The sequence below is a fragment of the Dendrobates tinctorius genome, unplaced genomic scaffold (genome assembly GCF_039654945.1).
Source record: "Dendrobates tinctorius isolate UK_male_01 unplaced genomic scaffold, ASM3965494v1 ptg000235l, whole genome shotgun sequence".
Lineage (NCBI taxonomy): Eukaryota > Metazoa > Chordata > Amphibia > Anura > Dendrobatidae > Dendrobates > Dendrobates tinctorius.
In genome coordinates, this window is record NW_027361902.1 from 3,117,501 (window position 1) to 3,139,740 (window position 22,240).

General features: G+C 49.0%; 1 protein-coding gene across 1 annotated transcript in view; it reads left to right on the forward strand.

The window, feature by feature from the left end:
* The window catches only part of WDR97 (WD repeat domain 97), an 850,927-nt gene extending 829,525 nt beyond the window's left edge, over positions 1 to 21,402 (forward strand). The window contains exon 21 of the mRNA XM_073556560.1: positions 19,353 to 21,402. Coding sequence (XP_073412661.1) covers positions 19,353 to 19,549 — 197 coding nt within the window. The 3' untranslated portion in view covers positions 19,550 to 21,402. The remainder of the gene's footprint in view (positions 1 to 19,352) is intronic.
* Positions 21,403 to 22,240: the final 838 nt, after the last annotated feature.

Here is a 22,240-nt window from a genome sequence, read left to right on the forward strand (position 1 = left end):
GAATATGGGCACTGGACTATGGGATGGAGGATATGTATGATGGGTATATGGGCACGGGACTATGGGATGGCGGATATGTATGATGGGTATATGTGCACGGGACTATGAGATGAAGGATGTGTGATGGGTATATGAGCACCCGACTATGGGATGGCGAATGTATGATGGGTATATGGGCACGGGACTATGGGATGGCGGATATGTATGATGGGTATATGGGCACAGGACTATGGGATGGAGGATATGTATGACGGGTATATGGGCACGGGACTATGGGATGGAGGATGTGTGATGGGTATATGGGCACTGGACTATGGGATGGAGAATATGTATGACGGGTATATGGGCACGGGACTATGGGATGGAGGATATGTATGACGGGTATATGGGCACGGGACTATGGGATGGCTGATATGTATATGGGCACGGGACTATGGGATGGAGGAAGTGTGATGGGTATATGGGCACTGGACTATGGGATGGAGGATATGTATGACGGGTATATGGGCACTCAACTATGGGATGGCGGATATGTATGATGGGTATATGGGCACTGGACTATGGGATGGAGGATATGTATGATGGGTATATGAGCACGGGACTATGGGATGGAGGATGTGATGGGTATATGGGCACTGGACTATGGGATGGTGAATATGTATGATGGGTGTATGGGCATGGGACTATGGGATGGAGGATGTGTGATGGGTTTAAGGGCATGGGACTATGGGATGGAGGATGTGTCATAGGTATATGGGCACGGGTCTATGGGATGGAGGATGTGTGATGGGTATATGGGCACGGGACTATGGGATGGAGGATGGGTATATGGGCATGGGACTATGGGATGGCGGATATGTATGATGGGTATATGTGCACGGGACTATGGGATAGAGGATATGTGATGGGTATATGGGCATGGGACTATGAGATGAAGGATGTGTGATTGGTATATGGGCACTCGACTATGGGATGGCGAATATGTATGATGGGAATATGGGCACTGGACTATGGGATGGAGGATATGTATGATGGGTATATGAGCACGGGACTATGGGATGAAGGATGTGTGATGGGTATATGAGCACCCGACTATGGGATGGCGAATGTATGATGGGTATATGGGCATGGGACTATGGGATGGAGGATGTGTGATGGGTATATGGGCACTCGACTATGGGATGGAGGATATGTATGATGGGTATATGTGCACGGGACTATGAGATGAAGGATGTGTGATGGGTATATGAGCACCCGACTATGGGATGGCGAATGTATGATGGGTATATGGGCATGGGACTATGGGATGGAGGATGTGTGATGGGTATATGGGCACTCGACTATGGGATGGAGGATATGTATGATGGGTATATGGACACGGGCCTATGGGATGGTGGATATGTATGATGAGTATATGGGCACGGGACTATGGGATGGACGATATGTATGATGGGTATATGGGCATGGGACTATGGGATGGAGGATGTGTGATGGGTATATGGGCACGGGACTATGGGATGGAGGATATGTATGATGGGTATATGGGCACGGGACTATGGGATGGCTGATATGTACTGTATATGAATCATAGAATCGTAGAGTTGGAAGGGACCTCCTGGGCCATCTGGTCCAACCCCCTGCTCAAAGCAGGATTCGCTAAATCATCCCAGTCAGATGTCTGTCCAGCCTCTGTTTGAAGACCTCCATTGAAGGAGAACTCACCACTTCTCGTGGCAGCCTGTTCCACTCATTGATCACTCTAACTGTCAAAAAGTTTTTTCTAATATCTAATCTGTGTCTCCTCCCATTCAGCTTCATCCCATTGCTTCTAGTCTTTCCTTGTGCAAATGAGAATAAAGTTGATCCTTCTACAATGTGACAGCCCTTTAGATAATTGTAGACAGCTATTAAGTCTCCTCTCAGTCTTCTCTTTTGCAAACTAAACATTCCCAAATCCTGCAACCTTTCCTCATAAGACAGGGTTTGCAGACCGGTCACCATTCTGGTCGCTCTTTTCTGAACTTGCTCCAGTTTGTTGATGTCTTTTTTAAAATGTGGTGCCCAAAATTGGACACAATATTCCAGATGAGGTCTGACCAAAGAGGAGTAGAGGGAAATAATGACTTCACGTGATCTAGACTGTATGCTTCTGTTAATACATCCTAGAATTGCATTTGCCTTTTTTGCTGCTGCATCACACTGTTGACTCATATTCAGTCTGTGATCTATTAGTATACCCAAGTCTTTTTCACATGTGCTGTCACTTAGCCCTATTCCTCCAATTCTATATATGCTTTTTTCATTTTTATTGCCCAGATGTAGTACTTTGCATTTCTCCCTGTTAAAAACCATTCTGTTAGTTGCTGCCCACTGCTCCAGTTTATTTAAATCTTTTTGAATCCTCTCTCTCTCTTCTCTAGTATTAGCTATCCCTCCTAGCTTTGTGTCATCAGCAAATTTAATCAGTTTACCCTCAATTCCTTCATCTAAATCGTTGATAAAGATGTTGAACAATACAGGGCCCAGGACAGAGCCCTGTGGTACCCCACTTGAGACATTCTTCCAACTGGATGTGCAGCCATTTACGACCACGCTTTGGGTCCGATCACTAAGCCAGTTATGAATCCACCTAACAGTTGCCTTGTCCATTCCATACCTAGTCATTTTTTCAATAAGTATTGTATGAGAGACTTTGTCAAATGCTTTGCTGAAGTCAAGATATACTATATCTACAGCATTTCCTTGATCCACACAATCAGTAATACCGTCATAGAAGGAAATTAAATTAGTCTGACATGACTTATTAGTTACAAACCCATGCTGACTCTGTTTAATCACTTCATTCTTATCCAGGTATTGACATACATGTTGTTTAATAATTTGTTCAAAGATCTTTCCTGGTATAGAAGTCAGACTCACCGGCCTATAGTTGCCTGGGTCCACCTTCTTCCCCTTTTTGAAGATAGGAACAACATTTGCTCTTCTCCAGTCTTCTAGCACTTCTCCTGTTCTCCAAGAATTTTCAAAGATTATGGAGAGGGGTTCAAAAATTCATTTTCAGCTTTAGATAATCTGATTTGTGCCCTGCAGATTCTGCAGACAGCATTATATTCTTCTTTAGATATGCCTCCCTCTTTCCATTTTATAAACATTTTTTTCTTCCTTTTTAGCATGTGCTTAAGTTCTGTGTTCATCCATCCTGGTTTCCTTAAATGCTTCCTATTCTTCCCTCTTTTCGGAATTGTTAACAACTGTGCTTTGAGAATTTCATTTTTCAAGATTTCCCATCCTTCCTGGACATTTTTGTCTTTAAGGATATCCAGCCATTGGATCCCTCCAATTCTCTTTCTGAATCCCTTAAAATCTGCCTTTCTGAAATCTAACCTTGACGTCTGAGTCTTCACAGGTCTTCCGCCTCTAGTTATCCAAAATTCTAAAATAGCATGGTCGCTACCTCCTAGGGTCCCAGCCACTTTTACCTCCTCAACCATTTCCTCCCTGTTTATAAGGATTAGATCCAAGGTAGCAGTTCCCCTTGTTTTCTCCTTTACCTTTTGGAAGATAAAGTTGTCAGCAAGAGAGGATAAGAATTTCCTTGACCTGTTAGTTTTGCCTGAGAGAGATTCCCAACAAATGTCTGGATAGTTGAAATCTCCCATGACAACTATGTCATATTTTTGGGAGAACTTGGCCATTTGATGCATAAAGAGTTCATCCATATCTTCAGCTTGCACAGGCGGCCTGTAGTAAATGCCTACAATGGTGTCCTTTCCATTGTTCTGTCCTTGTATTCTTACCCAAACTGTTTCCACAGAACTCCCAGTCTCTAAAGCTTCAATCTCTGTGCAGATATACGCGTTTCTAACATACAATGCGACACCCCCTCCTCGTTTATCAAGTCTGTTTCTTGCAAATAAGTTGTATCCTTCTAGTCTTGTATTCCAATAATGTGTATCGTCCCACCAAGTTTCAGTGATTCCAATGACATATTTCTTTTCCTGTGTTAGTAGTTCCAATTCTCCTTGTTTGTTGCCCATGCTTTGTGCATTAGTATAGAAACATTTTAGTTTGTGATTGGTTTCTCTTTCTCCAATATTTTTATTAATTAGATTCTTTCGTCTTTGTTCTTCCTTTCCACTTCTAATAGCAGAGTTCTCAATAGCATTTGTCAGGTGTATGGCTTTTTCAGGTCTTTTGCTTCCCTTCCCATGTTGTTCTAGTTTAAAGCTCTCCTTACAAGTGTAGCAAGGCGACTTCCAAATACCTGCTTTCCAGTCTTCGTAAGGTGCACCCCATCTCTAGCAAGTAGTCCATCGTATAAGTAGTTCACTCCGTGATCCAGAAATCCAAATCGTTGCTGACGGCACCATCGACGTATCCGGCTTGGTACTATGGGATGGAGGATGTGTGATGGGTATATGGGCCCTGGACTATGGGATGGAGAATATGTATGACGGGTATATGGGCACGGGACTATGGGATGGAGGATATGTATGACGGGTATATGGGCACGGGACTATGGGATGGCTGATATGTATATGGGCACGGGACTATGGGATGGAGGAAGTGTGATGGGTATATGGGCACTGGACTATGGGATGGAGGATATGTATGACGGGTATATGGGCACGGAACTATGGGATGGCGGATATGTATGAGGGGTATATGGGCACAGCACTATGGGATGGAGGATATGTATGATGAGTATATGGGCATGGGACTATGGGATGGAGGATGTGTGATGGGTATATGGGCATGGGACTATGGGATGGAGGATATGTATGATGGGTATATGGGCACGGGACTATGGGATGGAGGATAATTATAATTTGTTATAACTAACCACAGTTAGTTACTATGCCCGGGCAGTGCCGGGCTCTTCAGCTAGTCAAAAATAAAATCCAGAACAGCTTAGTTACTCATCGATAACGGTGTTTCTCGGAACCCATGACAGCACCACGGAGAGAGGGGGTCCGCCCATCAAGGACAGGAACCTACAGATAAAAAGGCGGCACCTCTCCTCCGCCCCCAGTTGGTTACAGAGCATCAGAGGGTCTCCCGGTTAGTTAACAACAAAAGTATATACATAACATTATAATATTGCATATTATGGAGAAGCCCCGTGTCTAACAAAAACACTTTATATACATTAACTCGTGCTCACCACACACGTGAAGGGGGGGGACTAAGCGGGTGCTGTCATGGGTTCCGAGAAACACCATTATCGGTGAGTAACTAAGCTATTCTCTCTCACCCATGACAGCACCACAGAGAGAATTTCAGAGATTGGTAGCTTAGGGAGGGACCACCGCCTGAAGGACCCTTCTCCCGAAGGTCAGGTCAGACGTTGAGGCTAGATCTAGGCGATAGTGTTTGAAAAAGGTAGAAGGTGTTGACCAGGTGGCCGCCTTATAGATCTGCTCTATTGATACCTCTGATCTTTCTGCCCATGAGGTCGCCATTGCTCTTGTAGAGTGGGCTTTTAAACCTTCCGGGATGGTATTCCCACTGGATGAGTATGCCAGGGCAATTGCATCCCTTATCCATCTTGCCAGGGTACTTTTGGAGGCCTTGAGCCCCTTCCGAGGTCCCTGGAAACACACAAAGAGAGACCCTTCCTTCCTACATGCCTTGGTGGCCTCTAGGTACTGCACTAGGCACCTCTTCACATCTAGTGTGTGAAATTTTTCCTCTCCCCTATTCCTAGGGTTTGGGCAGAAGGAAGGACTACCTCTTGTGATCTATGAAAGTGTGTTGACACCTTAGGTAAATATGCTGGGTCAGGTTTCAATATAATTCTATCATCCATGATTTTTGTGAATGGGGGTATCGCCGATAAGGCTTGAATGTCACTCACTCTGCGAGCGGATGTTAGGGCCACTAATAGTATTGTTTTTAATGATAAAGTTTTTAATGGAGCTGACTGAATGGGCTCGAATGGGGGTCTTGTTAGGGCCAACAACACTAGGTTCAGATCCCATGATGGTATCTTCTGGGTGGTTATCGGTCTAGACCTGGCTGCGGCCCTCATAAATCGTGTTACCCAATGGTTGCCTGCCACATCCTGATTATAGAGGGCGCCTAGAGCCGCTACCTGTACCTTCAGTGTATTAGTCGCTAGCCCCTGTTCTAACCCCTTTTGTAGGAATTCAAGGATTTTATCAATTTGTATTCCGTCCTGAACCCTTGCCCCGGAGCTGGATAGAAATTTCCTCCAGGTTCTACCATAGGCCCTGGTTGTGAATGGTTTCCTACTTTTTTGTAACGTGGAAACCAGATTTTCTGAGAACCCTTTCCCCCTCAGCAGTGCCCTTTCAAATTCCATGCTGTTAAATGGAGGTTCACTGCTCGAGGGTGTAGCACGGGACCTTGAGACAGAAGGTCCGGGAGATCTGGTAGAACCCAGGGGTCGGTTACTGACATCATTCTCAGCCATGAAAACCATGTTCTTTTTGGCCAAAAGGGGGCTATTAATATTATTCGTGCCCTGTCTTCCCTGACTTTCCTTATTACTGCCGGGATGAGAATGGGCGGTGGAAAGGCATACATTAGTCCTTGTGTCCACGGAAGCATAAACGCATCCAGGGTCCGAGGATTCCCCCTGGGATCTAGGGAACAGAATGCTTCCACTTTTTTGTTTTTGTGGTCGGCGAACAAATCTATGTCCAGGGTCCCCCACATTTTCACAATCTTTTGAAAAATGGACTGTTTTAGAACCCACTCCCCTTGATGTAGTTGGGTGCGACTCAGAAAGTCTGCTGTCTGGTTCTCTGCTCCTCGTATGTGTAATGCCGATAGGGATAGTAGGTTTTCCTCGGCTAGCGTGAATATTTCAGAGGATGCGTTCATTAGTGTTCTGGACTTGGTTCCCCCCCTGGTGGTTTATGTAGGCCACTGTCTCTCGATTGTCCAAAAATATGCGGACATGATGGCCTCTTAATGCTGGTAAAAAGTGTTTTAGTGCGTAGCCTACTGACAGCAGTTCTTTTTGGTTCGAGGAGGCTTTTAGCTCCTGACCTCCCCATTCCCCCTGAGCCACCTTGTTGCTCATGTGTGCTCCCCATCCCACGGGACTGGCATCTGTGGTGATTATATGTGTGATTTTTGTCACCCAGGGAATCCCTTTGGACAGGTTGTCTCTGTTCCCCCACCAAGCTAGGGAACAAATAGTTTCTGAGTTTAGAGTAATATGGCCTTCCAAGTGGTCTCCTAAAACCGACCGGTTGCTCAAGACATCCCATTGAAGATCTCTCGTGTGTATCTGCGCCCACAAGACCGCCGGCAAGCATGCGGAGAAGGACCCTAACAGAGACATTGCTTTTCTTAGTGTCATGGAAGGGTTCTGCATTGCTCTTTGTGAGCGATCCTCTCCTTTTTGTGATCTGGCAGGTAACACACCTGGGTGTTTGAATCCAGTGTCAGGCCTAGGAACTCCTGGACTCTCCTGGGCTCCAGCCTTAATTTTTTCAGGTTTAGGAGCCACCCGAGGTTTTTTAGAGTGCCCATCACTCTGTCCCTCTGTTCCCTGCATCTTTGGGCTGAGTCGCTCGCTATTAAAAAGTCGTCCAAATATGGGACTATTAGAACATCTTGTTCTCTTAGGTGAGCCATCATCTCTGCCACCAATTTCGCGAAGACCCGTGGGGCAACCGAGATCCCAAATGGCAGGGCCCTGTACTGGAATTCCCTTATTTCGCCTGCTATAGAGACCGCCAGTCTGAGGTATTGTATGGAGTCTTTGTGGATGGGGACATGGTAGTAGGCATCGCTGAGGTCTAAAACCACCATAAAGCAGTGTGGAAAGAGAATTTTGATGGTCGATTTGATCGACTCCATTTTGAATTTTTCGTTTTTGACGTAATAATTCAGTCTTTTTAAATGTATAATTGTCCGGAAGGTACCGTACGGTTTGGTTATTAGGAAGAGAGGCGAGTAGAACCCTCTGCCTTTCTCCCGCGGGGGAACCTCCTGTAGGACCTTTTTGTTCAACAGGCTTAGGACCTCTTTTTCGAGAGCTTCTTGTTCTTTCTTTGAGGATCTTATTGGGGTCACTATATATTTTTGAGGTGGGAGAGAAAAAAAAGTCTATCCTTAATCCTGATCTTATGAGATTTATCAACCAGGGGTTGTTTGATATTTTCTTCCAGGCTGGGAGAAAAAAGCTTAGCCTCCCTCCCACCCTGGGCAAACAGTCACTTGGAGGGCTGTTTGTCCCGGGACGAATTACCAAAGAAGAACCCCCTGTCCCTCCTTCTGTCGTCCCATTTCTGTTGTCTCGGGGGCCTCCTCTGAAAGAATTTTTTGTTACGAAAGGACCGTTTAAAGCCTGTGGGGCCTATTGGGCCTAGGTTTGGGAATCCTTTCTTTTTGTCGCCCGCCTTTTCAAAGATGTCATCCAAGGTCTCCCCGAACAGGAATTTCCCTTCACAGGGGATGGCGCATAATTTCATTTTAGTTTGTAAATCTCCAGGCCAACATTTTAACCACAGCGTTCTTCTGGCTGCGTTTGATAGGGCTGCCGTTTTGGATGACAACCTTACCGAATCAGCCGAAGAGTCAGCTAAGAAGGCCGCTGCCCCCCTTATCATAGGAAAGGATTCTAGGATCTTTTCCCTGGGAGTACCTTCCCTTAGCTGCTTCTCTAGTCGGTCTACCCACACCATGAGGTCTATGATGGTACAGGTTGCCGCTACAGCTGGCCTAATGTTTCCTCCTGCTGATTCCCAGGTGCCCTTGAGTAGGGTATCCGCCTTTTTGTCTAATGGGTCCTTCAGAGTACCCATATCCTCAAAGGGGAGTGCAAACTGCTTCGAAGCCTTGGCGACCGCCACGTCCAGCTTGGGGGCTTTATCCCAGGACGTGGATGCTTCCTCATCAAACGGGTATTTCCTTTTAATGGATGGAACCGTAGAGTTCTTCCTATCTGGTCTCTCCCATTTTCTGTTTATGAGGCCCTGGACATTCTCATTTAATGGAAATACCCTCCGTTTCTTTTGACCCAGTCCCCCGAACATAATGTCCTGGACTGATCTATCGGGCCGGGGATCTTCCACCCCCATGGTGGATCTTACCGCCTTTACTAATGCATCCACCTCATCCAGGGGGAAACAATGACGACCCTCTGTCTCCTCATCAGAGGATGACGAGTCGGTGTTTGAAGTATGGGAGGTGACTTCCCCTGATGTTGAGCTTTCCGATTGGGATTCTATTACCGTGTCCCTCTTTCTTCCCATCCCTTTCCGTTTTATGGATGAAAGGGCACTCTGAACCTCCGAACGGATTACTGCCCTTAGATCTGAGGCGTAATCCGGGGTTTCGTCGCAGAGAACTTCCTGTATGCAGGAGTCGCATAATTTTTTATCCCAGGCTGCTGGTAATGGCCTTCTACAGGTGGGGCATTCCCTGTTCTTTGTTTTTTCTTTCTTCTTTCCCTAATAAGGGAAAGAAGTCTATTAAAATGGGGAACATTCACGTAGATCACTTACCCTATATGCGCGGTTGCAGGTACCGGTTCTGGAGGTGGATTTAAATCCCTCACTGGGCAATCCACGGCAGGTGACTTGCTCCTTGCAGTCGATTTACTCTGCTGCGTGGAGTGACTACTGGACCAGCTCTCCCGCCCGTCCTTGTCTTTTTTCCGGCGCTGGTGCTGCTGCTTAGGCTGCTGTACTGCCTGCTGCTCGTGCTTGTCCTTGTCCTCCATGTTCACAGGACGCTTCCAGAATAGAGGCAGCTTCAGCGTTCTTTTTTTCAAATCTCCCGCGCTGACGTCACCTGTTTCTCCCGGCCTGCACCGCTGTGCCCCGGGGAGCGCGCACCGTGCATGCGCTGACCGCGGGACCCGGAAGTCGTCATTTTCATTTCCGGGGCAGCGCTATCTTGGTACACCTCTGTACCATGGCGCTGCCCGTGCATGCCGGTGTCTCCCAGTCCCATTCTCCTCTCTGGAGTGGCGGCTCGGTCCTCCCCTGCCCGCTCACCCTTAACAGCACAACAGCTGCAGCGGTGGCGGCTTCAGGAACCGACCCCTCCGCGACAGGGGCCTCCCCGCTGCCAGAGTGCGAACGGGACGGCCCTGGACTCCTCTTCAGGGAAGCTACTGTCGCTGCTGCTGGTTCCGTGGGTCACCCGTCAAGGACAGGAACCCAACTGGGGGCGGAGGAGAGGTGCCGCCTTTTTATCTGTAGGTTCCTGTCCTTGATGGGCGGACCCCCTCTCTCCGTGGTGCTGTCATGGGTGAGAGAGAAAATCACATTGTATAAATTCTATACATTTGTTGCATTTTGCAGTGAGAAATAAGTATTTGATCCCCTACCAACCATTAAGAGTTCTGGCTCCTACAGACTAGTTAGACGCTCCTAATCATCTCGTTCCCTGCATTAAAGCAGCTGCCTTACGTAGTCACCTTTATAAAGACACTGCCCTAACTCAAAGAAATGCCAGAGTTCATGTCCAATCTCAACAAAGGTATCCTGCCTTAATTATTCATCCCAGGGAACTAGACTGGTTATCTCTTCCGATCTTAATCCTCACCTCCTAGCTATCGGCCATTCACCCACTTCCCTATGGCCATTGTGCGACTCTACATCAAGGAGGTTTAGACTATAAGCTCTTTTTCCTACTGAACATTTTGTGAGATGGGGGTGGTGAATGCTCCCTCACTGGAGCTGCATTACCGATTTTAATGTTTTCTATGGCACCAGAAGACTCTACTACTGAAAACTGTTGTCAGAAAATTCATCTCCAGGAAGCAGACTGGGCTAATTAGCAGACCGGGCTAATTATCTTGGAAGCAATTAGAGAAAATTCGGCTATGTTGTTCTATAGCCACATTCGTTTAGGGCTCTCTCAGATATCCGTGTTTATTGGTCTGATGACGGATAGCAAACATTGGACTGGCCACACATCTTGTGACCCAAGCGTGACATCTTTCTTTGAAGCTCAGATTAGGAGATGTATGGCCAGTCCACGTATTGCAATCCAACATTGGACAGATTATCAAGGACCTCTCACCAGCGAGATATCTGTGTGTGACAGCGATCGGCCCCCCTGCCGGTATCGCTGATCGCTCTTGGAAAGCCCTGGACATTTCTTTGTTTGCTGGTCTCCCGCTGGCCCTCACGCATCGCGTGACAGGCGGGAGACCAGCGATCAGCTGGTAACTAAGGTAAACGCAGGGTTTCTAAGCACCGTGCGGTACACATCAGGTTTCTAAGGGGCGCGCGGCACTTAGAAACCCGATGTGTACCTTAGTTACCAGCTCCCTGCATCAGCGCGCTGGTAACTAACGTACACAGCGACGCCGCGTGCTCGGCGTCGCTGGTGAAGCTGTCTGTTTGACAGCTCACCAGCGATCACGTAGTGACTCACCAGCGATCCTGACATGTTGACATCGTTGTCGGGATCGCTGGTCAGTCGCTATGTGTGACGGGGCCCTTAGACCAACTGTAGAGCAGATGGAAGGTCTGAGAGAGGTCAAACCGAGGCCCCAAATTAGAGACAGTCTATCAGGGAGACAGAATCTTTCGCTGACGACAGTTTCTTTCGGCCAATTGCATGGGTTCTTATACGGCCTTTCTGGGTGGAGATTCTGAAGACCCTCTGGATTAGGGGACATTTTTTTCATTGACTGGTCTTGAAAACTTAAAGGGGATTTCCCACGAACATCACAGGATGAAGGGTTTTTTTTTCTTAGGCCTCTTTCACACTTCAGTTTTTTACAATCAGTCACAATCCGCCAGGTTTTGAAAAAAACGGATCCACAATTTTCTTTTGAAGATCCGTTTTTTTCCCCATTGACTTCCATTATTGGCGGATTGTGACGGATTGCCATCTGTTGCATCAGTTTTTTTTGCGGATCCGCCAAAAGTTGCTGTCCGTCACCATCCTCAAAGATTTCAAAACGGAGCTTGCATTGTTTTTTTCTCTGTCGGATCCTCCAGACACTGATTTAACCCGAAATTCTTTCTGGGTGCCGGACAAAAAAAAAATCTCTCTCTCTCTCCCTCGCTCTCTCCATCCGTTGTCATCAGTACTAAAACGGATCCGCCATCCGTCCTTTTGGCGGATTTTGACTGATGCAAAAAACTGAAGTGTGAAAGAGGCCTTAGGTGGACAAATCCAACTTTTTTTTAATAGAAATCAGAGTCCAAACTCCACATGTTTTTTCAATGAATTTTTCACTTCTGCTGAAAATTGTGAAGGTTTTTTCCCCAAATCATTTCACAGATTGTTTTTTACATTCAATTTACTGTTGTAATGTTTGCTTATACAATGCCATCATAACCCACAGCTCACAGACATTACCATCATATTGAGGCTCATAATTTACATGTCACGGGGATACCGTGACAGAGAGGGGCAAGAAGACTGCGATGCCTGGTTCCACAAACTCCTGCTCTGGATAGAAGTGCTTCACAATTGTATTATACAGTGCTGGTTTTTTCCTTGCTGGCAGTTTAAGGGTTAATCTGTTCAGTTGAAGCTCCTGGAGCTTTCCTATGTGGATATTTTCAGCTGTTCAGTGATGGCCACTCTCCCCTGCTGTATATGCTCTGGCACATGAAAACGTAGTGATAGTTCTTACTGCCTGTTGCTGGAGTTGGAGGTGTAGTTCGTGGTTGTAGTTGTTCAGGAGATTGTTGTTTAGAGTTTTGTTTTTGTGCCCATCCTCATCCTCTCCTATTTGATTTATCCTTCCTTTAACTCCCCTGTGCCCCACTCTGTTGTTTGGTGTGGTTTTATTTTGTATGGCTGGTATTTTCATTTATCCCTGTCCATCCTCCCTTGTTTGATTGGTTAGTCTGTTCCTATATGTCAGAGAAAGTATTAAAAATCCTCGAGGTCATTCATGTTCCCCCTCACTTTTTCTTTCCTCTAACATTTGCCCTAGTGAAACAGGAGCTAGCACTCGAAGCTGCCTTTATGTAAAATGGCAGTGCACAAAGAGATGTCAACCAACTTAATAATGCCAGGAGTCCTCTTTATGCCCAGGTGACTGAAGAGGATGTGTATTGTGCATAGCCTATTCCTGTCTCTCTGTCTATTAGGTTTTGAGTGGATGAAAGGAAGATCTCGCACTCTTTACAAATAGCCATGGTCACTGCAGCTACAACAAGCAGCTCAGACAGTATGTCTCCAAAAGAAAACATAGAATATTGGAATTTCTATACATCCGATATTAATGAGACGTACATTGTCAGTATTGGGGTTAGCCAAGGAAATAGATATATATTTTCTCTTAATTATAACACCACCAAAAGGCCCCAAAGCCATAGGGGCCATACTACCAGCTAGGCCATGTTTGGTCCCTAAGCGTAGATAAAATCCCGATACAAAATATTACATCAGTCTCAAACTTCTGTAGTCGTCTTATAAGGAGTTATTGCATAAGTAGAGATTTTCTAAAATCATGAAGGACTGAGACCAGCCCACAACTAGGCCCTTGTGAGATCATCACAGGAGGGTGTGGGGGTGGCTCTCAGGGTCTGATAAAAGATCAATCTCAATTATCATCTGTGTTCCAGCACAGAGTTTCACACCCGTGTATGCATGAACCCCGTTTATTGACGGCCCCAAACAAAGCGCAATCCTTCGGCTAAACTGAATCGTCTCTGGGATCGGTGTAGTAAGTTCTCCTGCTAATCCCTTTTTTTTTTATGTATCTGTTTATGCTGTATTGTTTTGTCACTAAAATGTGTAGTTTCACATATAAGGATCCAAAAAAGCAATATGATCCAGCTTCCAAGGTGTACAAAAATTTATTAGGACATAAAAACAGAGATTAACAGACAAGCCGCACCAGTGCTGAGTGGCAATGCGTTTCAAGCCTTGGAAAAAGAACAACTGATTGTTCGAAACGCATTGCCACTCAGCACTGGTGCGGCTTGTCCGTTAATCTCTGTTTTTATGTCCTAATAAATTTTTGTACACCTTGGAAGCTGGATCATATTGCTTTTTTGGATTGTTTTGTCACTAGGGATGAGCGAGTAGTGAAGTATTTGGACTCGCTGTACAAGTTACGAGTACCTCCTAATACTCGGGTACTCAAAACGAGTAGCGAGTCCAATGTAAGTCTATGGGAAATGCGAGTAATGGGCTGTGTGTGTGCTGGGCTGGGCGGGGTGGGGACTGTGCCGGCCTGTGAGAAGACTGTGCCGGGCTGTGCGGGACTGTGCTGGCCTGTGAGAAGACTGTGCCGAGCTGTGCGGGACTGTGCTGGCCTGTGAGAAGACTGTGCCGGCCTGTGAGAAGACGGTGCCGGGCTGTGAGAAGACGGTGCCGGGCTGTGCGAAGACGGTGCCGGGCTATGCGGGACTGTGCTGGCCTGTGAGAAGACTGTGCCGGGCTGTGCGGGACTGTGTTGGCCTGTGATAAGACTGTGCCGGGCTGTGCTGGCCTGTGAGAAGACTGTGCCGGCCTGTGCGGAACTGTGCTGGCCTGTGAGAAGACTGTGCCGGGCTGTGCGAGACTGTGCTGGCCTGTGAGAAGACTGTGCTGGCCTGTGAGAAGACTGTGCTGGCCTGTGAGAAGACTGTGCTGGCCTGTGAGAAGACTGTGCTGGCCTGTGGGAAGACTGTGCCGGGCTGTGCGGGGCTGTGCTGGCCTGTGAGAAGACTGTGCCGGGCTGTGCGAGACTGTGCTGGCCTGTGAGAAGACTGTGCCGGGCTGTGCTGGCCTGTGAGAAGACTGTGCCGGGCTGTGCTGGCCTGTGAGAAGACTGTGCCGGGCTGTGCGGGGCTGTGCTGGCCTGTGAGAAGACTGTGCCGGGCTGTGCGGGGCTGTGCTGGCCTGTGAGAAGACTGTGCCGGGCTGTGCTGGCCTGTGAGAAGACTGTGCCGGGCTGTGCGGGGCTGTGCTGGCCTGTGAGAAGACTGTGCCGGGCTGTGCGGGGCTGTGCTGGCCTGTGAGAAGACTGTGCCGGGCTGTGCGGGGCTGTGCTGGCCTGTGAGAAGACTGTGCCGGGCTGTGCGGGACTCTGCTGGCCTGTGAGAAGACTGTGCCGGGCTGTGCGGGACTCTGCTGGCCTGTGAGAAGACTGTGCCGGGCTGTGCGGGACTCTGCTGGCCTGTGAGAAGAGTGTGCCGGGCTGTGCTGGCCTGTGAGAAGACTGTGCCGGGCTGTGCGAGACTGTGCTGGCCTGTGAGAAGACTGTGCCGGGCTGTGCGGGGCTGTGCTGGCCTGTGAGAAGACTGTGCCGGGCTGTGCGGGACTCTGCTGGCCTGTGAGAAGACTGTGCCGGGCTGTGCGGGACTGTGCTGGCCTGTAAGAAGACTGTGCTGGCCTGTGAGAAGACTGTGCTGGCCTGTGAGAAGACTGTGCCGGGCTGTGCGGGGCTGTGCTGGCCTGTGAGAAGACTGTGCCGGGCTGTGCTGGCCTGTGAGAAGACTGTGCCGGGCTGTGCGGGGCTGTGCTGGCCTGTGAGAAGACTGTGCCGGGCTGTGCGGGACTCTGCTGGCCTGTGAGAAGACTGTGCCGGGCTGTGCGGGACTGTGCTGGCCTGTAAGAAGACTGTGCTGGCCTGTGAGAAGACTGTGCTGGCCTGTGAGAAGACTGTGCCGGGCTGTGCGGGGCTGTGCTGGCCTGTGAGAAGACTGTGCCGGGCTGTGCGAGACTGTGCTGGCCTGTGAGAAGACTGTGCCGGGCTGTGCTGGCCTGTGAGAAGACTGTGCCGGGCTGTGCGGGGCTGTGCTGGCCTGTGAGAAGACTGTGCCGGGCTGTGCGGGACTCTGCTGGCCTGTGAGAAGACTGTGCCGGGCTGTGCTGGCCTGTGAGAAGACTGTGCCGGGCTGTGCGAGACTGTGCTGGCCTGTGAGAAGACTGTGCCGGGCTGTGCGAGACTGTGCTGGCCTGTGAGAAGACTGTGCGGGACTCTGCTGGCCTGTGAGAAGACTGTGCCGGGCTGTGCTGGCCTGTGAGAAGACTGTGCCGGGCTGTGCGGGGCTGTGCTGGCCTGTGAGAAGACTGTGCCGGGCTGTGCGGGACTGTGCTGACCTGTGAGAAGACTGTGCCGGGCTGTGCGGGACTGTGCTGGCCTGTGAGAAGACTGTGCCGGGCTGTGCTGGCCTGTGAGAAGACTGTGCCGGGCTGTGCTGGCCTGTGAGAAGACTGTGCCGGGACTGTGCTGGCCTGTGAGAAGACTGTGCCGGGCTGTGCTGGCCTGTGAGAAGACTGTGCCGGGCTGTGCGGGGCTGTGCTGGCCTGTGAGAAGACTGTGCCGGGCTGTGCGGGGCTGTGCTGGCCTGTGAGAAGACTGTGCCGGGCTGTGCGGGACTCTGCTGGCCTGTGAGAAGACTGTGCCGGGCTGTGCGGGACTGTGCTGGCCTGTGAGAAGACTGTGCCGGGCTGTGCTGGCCTGTGAGAAGACTGTGCCGGGCTGTGCTGGCCTGTGAGAAGACTGTGCCGGGACTGTGCTGGCCTGTGAGAAGACTGTGCCGGGCTGTGCGAGACTGTGCTGGCCTGTGAGAAGACTGTGCCGGGCTGTGCTGGCCTGTGAGAAGACTGTGCCGGGCTGTGCTGGCCTGTGAGAAGACTGTGCCGGGCTGTGCGAGACTGTGCTGGCCTGTGCCGGCTGTGCGAGACTGTTCTGGCCTCTGCAGGACTGTCAAATAGAAAAACAACGATCAACCTCCGAATTAGAAGTTCAGATCAAAGACAGAGCATTTAAATGGTAAAACAACATTTCTTATATTAATGCAAATATCAAAATTTAAAAGACATTCATGTTCACAAAATTAGTGCAAGAAAAAGGGACAGACGACTCCCATTAAAGTATATTTTGCTGCATTGTATTGGACCTCATAGCTAATAAACATAAAAGCGATAACCCCCTTTAATTCAATTTGTATACGCTGGTAGAAACCTATACTAAAATGTCTGCTGTTCAGTTAGAAACATGCAAGGTGCACTCACTACACAGCTGGTGCACATAGGCAGAGATGACCACCAGCCTAGGCTATCCCAATAATGTACCGAAGTTATGTTTATAAGTTGCAACTGACTATGACTTATACAAAAAGGTATATATAATATCCAATTAGCGCTGAAGCTACTGAGGCCATTACCTGGATCCTGGCAGCGTTAATACAAGTCCCGTGGGAGACACTTCCCTCCACCCCAGGACTGTGCAGGGACTGTGCTGGGCTTTGCAGGTACTGTGCGGGGACTATGTCGGGCTGTGCGGGGACTGTGCTGGGCTGTGTGGGCTGTGCCAAATATTGCGAGGCGAGTAGTGAATCCTAACGAGTCTTCGCACAGCCCGGCACAGTCTTCTCACAGGCCAGCACAGTCCCCACAGCCCGGCACAGTCTTCTCACTGGCCAGCACAGTCCCGCACAACCTTCTCACAGGCCAGCACAGTCCCACACAGCCCGGCACAGTGTTCTCACAGGTCAGCAGAGTCCCGCACAACCTTCTCACAGGCCAGCACAGTCCCGCACAGCCCGGCAGTCTTCTCACAGGTCAGCAGAGTCCCGCACAGCCCGGCACAGTCTTCTCACAGGCCAGCACAGTCCCGCACAGCCCGGCACAGTCTTCTCACAGGCCAGCACAGTCCCCACAGCCCGGCACAGTCTTCTCACTGGCCAGCACAGTCCCGCACAACCTTCTCACAGGCCAGCACAGTCCCACACAGCCCGGCACAGTGTTCTCACAGGTCAGCAGAGTCCCGCACAACCTTCTCACAGGCCAGCACAGTCCCGCACAGCCCGGCAGTCTTCTCACAGGTCAGCAGAGTCCCGCACAGCCCGGCACAGTCTTCTCACAGGCCAGCACAGTCCCGCACAGCCCGGCACAGTCTTCTCACAGGCCAGCACAGTCCCCACAGCCCGGCACAGTCTTCTCACTGGCCAGCACAGTCCCGCACAACCTTTTCACAGGCCAGCACAGTCCCGCACAGCCCGGCAGTCTTCTCACAGGTCAGCAGAGTCCCGCACAGCCCGGCACAGTCTTCTCACAGGCCAGCACAGTCCCGCACAGCCCGGCACAGTCTTCTCACAGGCCAGCACAGTCCCCACAGCCCAGCACAGTCTTCTCACTGGCCAGCACAGTCCCGCACAACCTTCTCACAGGCCAGCACAGTCCCACACAGCCCGGCACAGTGTTCTCACAGGTCAGCAGAGTCCCGCACAACCTTCTCACAGGCCAGCACAGTCCCGCACAGCCCGGCAGTCTTCTCACAGGTCAGCAGAGTCCCGCACAGCCCGGCACAGTCTTCTCACAGGCCAGCACAGTCCCGCACAGCCCGGCACAGTCTTCTCACAGGCCAGCACAGTCCCCACAGCCCGGCACAGTCTTCTCACTGGCCAGCACAGTCCCGCACAACCTTCTCACAGGCCAGCACAGTCCCGCACAGCCCGGCAGTCTTCTCACAGGTCAGCAGAGTCCCGCACAGCCTGGCACAGTCTTCTCACAGGCCAGCACAGTCCCGCACAGCCCGGCACAGTCTTCTCACAGGTCAAGAGTCCCGCACAGCCCGGCACAGTCTTCTCACAGGCCAGCACAGTCCCGCACAGCCCGGCACAGTCTTCTCACTGGTCAGCGGAGTCCCGCACAGCCTGGCACAGTCTTCTCACTGGTCAGCGGAGTCCCGCACAGCCTGGCACAGTCTTCTCACAGGCCAGCACAGTCTTCTCACAGGTCAGCAGAGTACCGCACAGTCCCGCACAGCCCGGCACAGTCTTCTCACAGGTCAACAGAGTCCCGCACAGCCCGGCACAGTCTTCTCACAGGCCAGCACAGTCCCGCACAGCCCGGCACAGTCTTCTCACAGGTCAGCAGAGTCCCGCACAGCTCGGCACAGTCCCGCACAGCCCGGCACAGTCTTCTCACAGGCCAGCAGAGTCCCGCACAGTCCAGCACAGTCTTCTCACAGGTCAGCAGAGTCCCCACAGCCTGGCACAGTCTTCTCACAGGCCCGCACAGCCCGGCACAGTCTTCTCCCAGGCCGACAGAGTCCCGCACAGCCCGGCACAGTCCCGCACAGTCTTCTCACAGGCCAGCACAGCCCGATACAGTCTTCTCACAGGCCAGCACAGTCCCCGCCCATTACTCGCATTTCCCATAGACTTACATTGGACTCACTACTCGTTTCGAGTACCCGAGTATTAGGAGGTACTCGTAACGAGTACAGCGAGTCCGAATAATTCACTACTCGCTCATCCCTACCCAGAACTCCTGCACTGCAAAACAAAAGTGTTAAGTATTGATCTGCCATGATCCTGTCTGGTCCTGCAACATCTTCAGTGACACACACGTCTTCTCAGCACTGTGGTCCTCATATTCTGTTCTGTATTCAGACTGAGATGCAGGATACTGGAGTTTGCTTTTTATAATCATCATATTTTCTCTTTCAGGTGGAAACTTTTATGCAGTTCGCCCACTTTTACGTCCTGACATCATCCCATTTATTAATCTGCCGGTGAAAAAGGTCACCCTTAACCCGTTCATCAGCGCCACCAACACCTCCACGAGGGCCTACTCCACCGGCTTACTCAGTCAAGATATGCAAAAATATTTCATTGTGCAGCAGTCATACATAGAGAAATATTAGTGGATGTGAAGCCACATCACCTAGCAAAGGGTCCAAGAACATATTACATAATCACAAAACACAGGGTACCACTTAGAACCTATCAGTAACAGAAGCGCCACACAGACGCCCAAATTTAAAAGTCCATATACAAACAAAATGCCCACACTGGGTGCCACAGGTCTACTGACACAATTTTTTTTAGGTACAGTGGCTTAAAAAAGTATTCATGCACCTGACCCACCCGAACCCCGGCATTTTCCATGTTTTGCCACCTCACAACTTGGAATTCCACTGTTTTTTTTGAGGGTTTGCATCAGTTCATGGAAAGAGCATGCCGACAACTGTGAACATTTGGTTTTCTCTTTATTGTGAAGCAAACAACAAATTCAGTGGGTACGGAAAGTATTCAGACCCCTTTACATTTTTCACTCTGTTTCATTGCAGCCATTTGGTAAATTCAAAAAAGTTCATTTTTTTCTCATTAATGTGCACTCTGCACCCCATCTTGAATGAAAAAAACAAATGTAGAAATGTTTGCAAACTTATTAAAGAAAAACTGAAATCTCCCATGGTCATAACTCAGCCCCTTTGCTCAGTATTGGGTAGAAGCACCTTTTGAGCTAGTGCAGCCATGAGTCTTCTTGGGAATGATGTAACAAGTTTTTCACTCCTGGGTTTGGGGATCCTTGGCCATTCTTCCTTGCAGATCCACTCCAGTTCCATCAGGTTGGATGGTGAACGTTGGTGGACAGACATTTTCAGGTCTCTCCAGAGATGCTCCATTGGGTTTAGGTCAGGGCTCGGGCTGGGCCAGTCAAGAATGGTCACAGAGTTGTTCTGAAGCCACTCCTTTGGTATTTCAGCTGTGACTTAGGGTAATTGTCTTGTTGGAAGGTGAACCTTTGGCCAAGTCTGGGGTCCAGAGCCCTCTGGAAGAGGTTTTCATCCAGGATATCTCTGTACTTGGCTGCTTTCATGTTTCCTTCAAGTGCAACCAGTCGTCCTGTCCCTGCAGCTGAAAAACACCCCATAGCATGATGCTGCCACCCACCACCATGTTTCACTGTTGGGATTGAATTGGGCAGGTGATTAGCATTGCCTAGTTTTCTCCACACATACCGCTTAGAATTATATCCAAAAGTTCTCTCTTTGTCTCATCAGGCCAGAGAATCTTATTTCTCATAGTCTGGGAGTCCATCATGTCTATTTTTAGCAAACTGTATGCAGGCTTTCATATATCTGGCACTGAGGAGAGGCTTCCATCAGGCCACTCTGCCATAAAGGCCCGACTGGTGGAGGGCTGCAGTAATAGTTGACTATGGAACTTTCTCCCATCTCCCTACTGCATCTGTGGAGCTCTGACACAGAGATCTTGGGGTTCTTCTTTACCAAGGCTCTTCTCCCATGATTGCTCAATTTGGCTGGACGACCAGGTCTAGGAAGACTTCTGTGGCCCCTAACTTCTTCCATTTAAGGATTATAGCGGCCACTGTGCTCTTAGGAACCTTGAGTAACCTTGAGAAATTCTTTTGTAACCTTGGCCAGATCTGTGCCTTGCCACAATTCTGTCTCTGAGCTCCTTGGCCAGTTCCTTTGACCTCATGATTCTCATTTGGTCTGACATGCACTGTGAGCTGTGAGGTCTTATATAGACAGGTGTGCGCCTTTACACATAAGTCATATCAGTTTAATTACACACAGCTGGACTCCAAAGAAGGAGCAGGACCATCTCAAGGAGGATCACAAGGAAATGGACAGCATGTGACTTAAATATGAGGGTCTGAGCAAAGGGGCTGAATACTTATGACCATGTTAATTTCAGTTTTTCTTTAATAAATTTGCAAAAATGTCTACATTTCTGTTTTTTTTCATTCAAGAAGGGGTGCAGAGTGCACATTAATAAGAAAAAAATTAACTTTTTTAAGTTTACCAAATGGCTGCAATGAAACAAAGAGTGAAAAAATTAAAGAGGTCTGAATACTTTCCGTGCCCACTGTAGGACAAAATAGCTGAAAACTTCAGTGTGCATAACTGTTCACTCCCCAAATGTCAGACCTCCTTGTCTGGACTGAGAGTTTTTGTGGATGCCCTCTTTTGGCAGGTTTGTTGTGATACCATGTTCTTTCAACTTGATGATAATGAATTTGATGGTGCTCCGGGGACCATCAGAACCCTGACTTGTACTTCTCAACAACTTTGTCCCTGACTTGTTTGGAGATTGCCTTGGTCTTCATGGTGTTGTTTGGAGATATCCTTGGTCTTCATGGTGTTGTTTGGAGATATCCTTGGTCTTCATGGTGTTGTTTGGAGATATCCTTGGTCTTCATGGTGTTGTTTGGAGATAACCTTGGTCTTCATGGTATTGTTTGGAGATATCCTTGGTCTTCGTAGTGTTGTTTGGTTAGTGGTGCCTCGTTAATGGTGTTGCAGTCTCTGTGACCTTTCAGAAAATGTCAAGTATATATACTCAAAGACACATGACACTTAGATTGCACACTGGGGGATGCCATGTCACTAAGCATGGGACTTATGAAGGGAATTGTTTGCACCAGAAAATTTATAGGGGCTTCATAGCAATAGGGGTGAACACATATGCACATGCCAATTTTTTGTTCTTTGATCCCATAAATTTAATTTATGCCTATATTTTTCTCACTTCACGTCACCAACTAGACTATTTAGTGCTGATACATCACACACAAATTGTAT